Source organism: Eucalyptus grandis, chromosome 2 (assembly GCF_016545825.1).
Source record: "Eucalyptus grandis isolate ANBG69807.140 chromosome 2, ASM1654582v1, whole genome shotgun sequence".
In the NCBI taxonomy this organism is placed as follows: Eukaryota; Viridiplantae; Streptophyta; class Magnoliopsida; order Myrtales; family Myrtaceae; genus Eucalyptus; species Eucalyptus grandis.
In genome coordinates, this window is record NC_052613.1 from 8198198 (window position 1) to 8204569 (window position 6372).

Sequence of the window (6372 nt, forward strand, 5' to 3'; positions counted from 1 at the left end):
GCGTTTTTTAGCGTTTGAGAGAGGGAGATGTGAGGATGATGGGCATTGAGGCCGCTCGGAGAGGCGGCGCGGCGGCGAAACCGATGCCGGCGGCGGCGGCGGTGTCCCGGGCGAGGGTGAGGATGTGGATTCTGCGCGCCGCCACGTCGGTGTTGCTGTGGACGTGCGTGGTGCAGCTGACGGCGCTGGGGGAGACGTGGGGCCCGAGGGTGCTGAAGGGAGGCCTCCCTGCGATCATCGGGATCGGTCGCCCCCGCTACCGAAGCCAAGGAGGCGGTGGAGGTCTCTTCTGGGCATCGTCCTCGGCGCGTTTTGCCTCCCAAGAGTGAGTCCCGACGCTTGCTTCTTGGACAGCTCGTGTAAATTTTGTTCCTTTTTGGTCCCCGATCTTAGGTTAGCTCGTGTTCGCCGTGTTGGATTCGTGTAATGTCTTTGAATTCCTATGGTGATGTTGGGTATTCATGGATTTTCTCTGGCTGTGAGGAAAATGCCTTGATCGTCGATCTTTCTTGTCGTGATGTCGTCGTCTTAAATGTTGCCTCTTTGATTCTCACTGTAGTTATGAAGTTTTTCCAGAGGGCAAGCCTGTGGTGAGTGATTAGATTGGTGTGATTATTGGGTCGGTTTCGCATTTGGAAGTAGGACTGTTTTCGGAAATCATGTTTAGCACGCATCTGATGAGAGACTTTCCGAGCAGTTACCATGCAACAACATTTTTTGTTCTTTGTGTTTGATTGGCTTTTTGTCCTTTTAAGTGTCAATATTCTTTCTTCGCAAGTTTTATATGTTGTTTTTCTGGTATTTGCTAAGAGAAAGCGACCCGCAGCCTGCACTTTGCCAACACAAAGTATACCACGAAGTTGCATTGAATTGTACTTCTTCTCGTTGCATAGGGGTTTACAAGAACAATGGATACTTGATGGTCTCTTGCAATGGAGGACTTAATCAGATGAGAGCAGCGGTGAGTGAATAGCTATGTTTTCCCATGTTTGAACAAGAACACTCAATAGCATTATTCGGTTTCACCCATGTCAATATCTGAGCACTCCATGACTACTGCAGATTTGTGATATGGTTGCCATTGCTAGATATATGAACGTCACACTCATAGTCCCTGAGCTGGATAAAACTTCCTTCTGGGCTGACCCCAGGTTGGGATGACTTTGTTTCTTTTGTTTAATTACTAGATACTGCATTCTGAGCAAGAACATGGCTTAAAAGCTGTTAATTTTATTTGGCAGTGAGTTTCATGACATATTTGATGTTGATCATTTCATCACCTCTTTGAGAGATGAGGTTCGAATCTTAAAGGAGTTGCCACCCAGGCTCAAGAGGAGAGTGGAACAGGGAAGAATTTATTCCATGGCGCCAACCAGTTGGTCAGACATTTCTTACTATCATCGCCGGGTCTGTTGTCCCTGAACTATATGAACTTGTGTCCATGTTGGATAGTGTTCCAAACCTGATTTCAATATCAATAGTTGTTTTGTCTCATCACGTATTATTGAAGTGAAATTGTGTCATCAAGTTTCATTGGTTCCGTTGTTCCCTATCAAGGGTGCTGGTTCCTAATCCTAGCTTACTTTCAGTTATTTTTCTTTTTGTGCATATAGATTCTTCCCTGATACGGAAGCACAAAGTCGTACATTTCAATAGAACTGATGCCCGGCTTGCCAACAATGGCCAACCACTGCAGCTACAGAGGCTGCGTTGCCGGGTGAATTTTAGTGCTTTGAAGTTCACTCCTCAGATAGAGGAGCTGGGAGGAAAAGTTGTAAAGCTTTTAAGGGAAAATGGCCCTTTTCTTGTGCTTCACCTTAGATATGAGATGGACATGTTGGCGTTTTCAGGCTGTACTCACGGTTGCAACAATGACGAGGTGGAAGAGTTGACTAGAATGAGGTGAGTTGTGAGCTACCTTTTCATTCAAGTGGATAACTTGTTTAAGGATCCCCTGAGCAAATTTCCCCTCTTTTCCACTTCTTGGCAGATACGATTATGATCAGTGGAAAGTAAGAAAATCGATTCTGAGATGCAGAGGATAGAGGGTCTTTGTCCTTTGACTCCTGAGGAGACTGCTCTCACATTGAAGGCTCTGGACATCGATCGAAAAATGCAAATTTATATTGCTGCTGGTGAAATATACGGTGGAGAAGAAAGAATGGCAACTCTTGCTATGACTTATCCAAAATTGGTCAGTACCACAGAGCCCAAGGGCTAATATCTGGTTTTTATTGCTTCCTTCTTGTTTGTGTCTCTAGTCATTTGGTTGACTTGTTCTGCTTGTAACAGGTTAAAAAGGAGACAATACTAGAGTCCTCAGACCTAAAAGCTTTTCATAATCACTCATCACAGATGGCAGCATTAGATTATCTTGTGTCCTTGGAAAGTGATGTTTTTGTTCCCACTTATAATGGGAATATGGCTAAGGTTGTTGAAGGACATCGCAGGTAATAATCGTTATGCATGAAATTAAGTCTTCTAGTTTTCATCTTAACAGTTGCTCTCTTTGGCTTCAGTCAAACTTATATTTTAAGTTCCAAAAATTCGACCCTTGATATCTGTTGAATCTCATATATAATATGACGGGCCTTTATACCATTTTTTCCATGCCATGATTTTTCAAAGTTAATACTTTCTAACTAATTTCCGATGGTACAATTAGGTTTCTTGGTTTCAAGAAGACCCTTCTATTGGATAGAAGGCTTCTTGTGGAGTTAATAGACCAGTTCAGTAATGGAAATTTAAGTTGGGAAGATTTCTCTTCTGCTGTTGAAGCCCATGCATTCCATGTTGGTAATCCAACGAGGAGGTTGGTCATTCCAGATAGACCTAAAGAAGAGGAATACTTTTATGCAAACCCACAAGAATGCTTATGATGGTTGTTGTTTGGGTGATCTGATTTTCTCAATTTGCATCCGCAACTCTAGCTATTCAGAGATCTTTAACCTCTTCATCATATCACTATGGTGAAAAGAGTTTTGTCCTGAAAGGGCCATCAAGTGAAATGCATAGAAGAATTTACCCTTCAAGAAAGGGTCAAATCCTGCAGAAGCTGCAGGCTGCAGGAGTACAGTCTAACCTCCTCTGTTCTTGCTGATTGTTCAATTGATGTACAGAAGCTATCATGCCATTGTGGTGTCATGTTCATTCAAGTTGGTTGGGCACCTTCACAGCAGATGCAAATATAGATGTGGTTTGCCGCAACTGTGAATTTATGGAAGGCAATCCACATCTTCTCATCAGCCGCATCTTTCCTTTTCCTTTTCATTAGCTGCTCCAGTTTCTTCTCATACACATTCTCTTCAATTTCTTCACACATAATCGCTGTTTCTTTTGTTCGATTCCACAGAAGCACTGAAGCAACTGGCAACATGATTAGGATCACTCATTGGATAAAAATGTCATATAATTTCTCCTTCGTTTCTTTCTTTTCTTTTTTTAGGTGCATAAGTAACCACAGCCTTTCTGGTCATCTTTGCACTATGTCCACAGATATTCATGTAAAGCAAGTGGTTTTTTTTTTTTTTTTTTTTTTTGTCATGTTGACAACCATGGTATGTTGGAAAGAGCTTCATGCGATTGGTAATTGAGACATTTGTTACTTTCTTGAAAAATATGTTCCCAATTGATTTTTAGCCTGTTGGTTATGACAACCTAACTGAAGCAACCAAAAGCCAATTGAACAAGCTCATCTCTATGAAAATTTGTAATTTCTGGATTAGTATTTGTTCTTATTCGTTGCCCACAGGCTTGTATTATTTGAGATGACTAGTGAATGGTTCTTGTTGTCCTTTACTTTCTTTGGAATAAGAACTGTATTAGACCGTTGGCCTGTTGATTTCAGTATCTTTACCGGGAAAGAAAATGCACGAGTCTTGTGAATCATGATAATTGGTCATTGTGCACAGAATGTAAGGTGAGAGACCAAATGGGGTCTATATTTTCAAACCAAGTCATGAATGCTGCTAGAGAACATACATAATGACAAGAGGATACTCTGTTTCTTCAAGAAGATGTGGTTGTCGACTTTATTATGCGAAGGCCATGAGTAATGAGGTAAGAAGTAGAATGCCCTTTAACAACCACTCTGTTTCTTCATGGAAGGATTGTCATGATTATCGCGGGCTAATGAAGAAAAATCATTCTCAACTGCTCACTTCTTTGTGTAAAACTTACCCATTGATCTCACTTTTTTTAGGTTAAGCATGCTTTGACTGCAAGTAACGTTTGTTGATTATCAATTAGATAAACCACGGTGATCACGTACTGCTGTGATTACGACGGTTGATCATCACACATCTGCTAATTCAAAAGCGATGAGTAGAATGTGGGTTTCCTGGCGTTAACTACTGCTGGATACCAACTGAACATGACTTTTGACACAAGTAACATCAGCCCGTCGACCGATCCTTCTTGCTGTTTATCCATGCATATGATGAAATATTTTTGGAAGGTGTTATTGGCATTCTTGAGGACCTTGTTGTTCACTCTTAAGAGAAATTGAACCGGATGTATTTCTATGGTTCGGATTCTCTCACTTGGCAAAAGTACCATCAGTTTCGGGAGAACTAACTGATAGGTGGAAACAAACTAATGAGAAAGAGCCCTTCTAAGTATTGAACTGCGCAACTAAATCAAACCCCATTGTATGTATGTACGCAGAACGAGCTGAAATTTGGTAGTGCCCACATATTTGCAGCCAGCAAAACAGATTACGAGCTCCGCTTAAGTGAAAATGTGTAGAGAAATATGCTTATCGTGAAAAGCATGACTATCTTCATGAATAATCAAGTCGAATCGAGTGAATTACGCAAGCAAATACCAGAAATCATTCTCGAGCGAACGAGATTTGTGGAGGGTTAGAGAAAATCCTCGGATGGTAATCATCACAGACACCAACCAAATACAATGCTTAAACACCAGTACCTGCCAACTTTTGTACGCAACAAGATTGTGGTTTAGCCCCAAAATCATTTGAGTGGGGCATCCTATACTATAAGAAAAGCAAAGCAAGAGAAGCTGTTGCATGCAAGATAAGTCCGCATTACTGATGCCTGGTGACGACGAATGAGGAAGCCGGTAGGGTCTCCAAATCAAAGAGAATTGATTTATGATTAAATATTACAAGTAAGTTCGACCCCCGAAACAAAAAATAAGAAAGAGAAATATCACAAGTAATACATGCCTGAAAGTTATGTGCATTCAAACAAACTAAAGACAATGTACAATGGTCTCGACTGGATAAGTTTATTAGCCAGGAGAAGATTGGATGAACCCTATATGTAAGAAGGTTTAACCCAAAAAAATTTGAATAAATCGTATTACAAAAAGAATATCAGGATGATTGTTATGCTACCTAGCTTTTCCCCGCCTTTTAGCTTCTTCAGGGCTGGATCTGCAATCTCGCCCTGCAGCTCGAGGCCGTGTGACTCCTTGATTTCTAGCTTCAGTATCCTGCATTGTACACAGAATTAAGGTCATTCCTCGATGCTGCAAGTTATGTCGACATATTTACTTAGATTGACCCAAATGAATAAGAGAAATGACAGGCTGAGGAAACTAGGGAAGTACCTTAGGAAGAGATGAAGAGGCGGCATTTCTACCATTTGCTTGCTTCCCTAGATCAATTTGTACCGAGATGCTGGCCTGGGATAAATCTACCCCAGAACTTTGCAATGCTTGAGTTAATCTATTCAACAACCTGTTACGGATAAATCTCCTATTATCCAACAATTCACCATTTGACCAAATAAAAACAAAACAATTCACTATACAATTCTACAGGATAGCAGAGAGGCCTGATAACTCGATCACAAGTAGTGGACAGTGTAAGACTTGTCACCTCACACTGTAAATAAAGCAACCCTTAACCAGGAATCAATCAAGTGCATTGCATGAAGAGATTAATGTATAGTTTGATTCCCCTAAACATTTGTTAAGGAGGCCTCGCCGGCACCAGTTAAGCAATCAGAGAAGGAAAGTTTGCAATTGTCAATTCATTGCTTTATTAGTGCTAAGCCAGATCAATGCTTTGGAATATTAACTACGCTTTAACAAATGTCATGGGGACACTCATTAACAAGACACCTATGAAAAATGCACATAAAGAAAATGGAACAGAGTAAAACATGATATTTTCTTTCATATAGAAAAATAGTTTTGACACCCAGTTTCAGATTCATCTGCCGGTTGGGATAAGACAGATCAGACCAACACCAAGAAAAACAAGACTTGGACGCAATATTGGTGAAAAATACTCAGCTCCTGTAGAAGTCCCCGGTGTGGCAAATGGGGTCTTGCCTTTGCTCTCAGAGCAGAAACTCTAAAAACAGTTCCTGTTTGGAGCAAGTGCAAGACAGTTTTCTGCCA

At 41.1% G+C, this 6372-nt stretch overlaps 1 protein-coding gene across 1 annotated transcript; it reads left to right on the top strand.

The window, feature by feature from the left end:
* Positions 1-223: 223 nt before the first annotated feature.
* On the top strand, positions 224-3841 carry LOC120289356 (rhamnogalacturonan I rhamnosyltransferase 1-like). The gene is given in 9 exon segments (XM_039304145.1): positions 224-325; positions 894-961; positions 1063-1151; positions 1242-1411; positions 1614-1902; positions 1991-2010; positions 2013-2194; positions 2293-2450; positions 2666-3841. Coding segments are annotated over 8 exon segments (1164 nt in total). The 5' UTR covers positions 224-325; positions 894-919; the 3' UTR covers positions 2880-3841.
* Positions 3842-6372: the final 2531 nt, after the last annotated feature.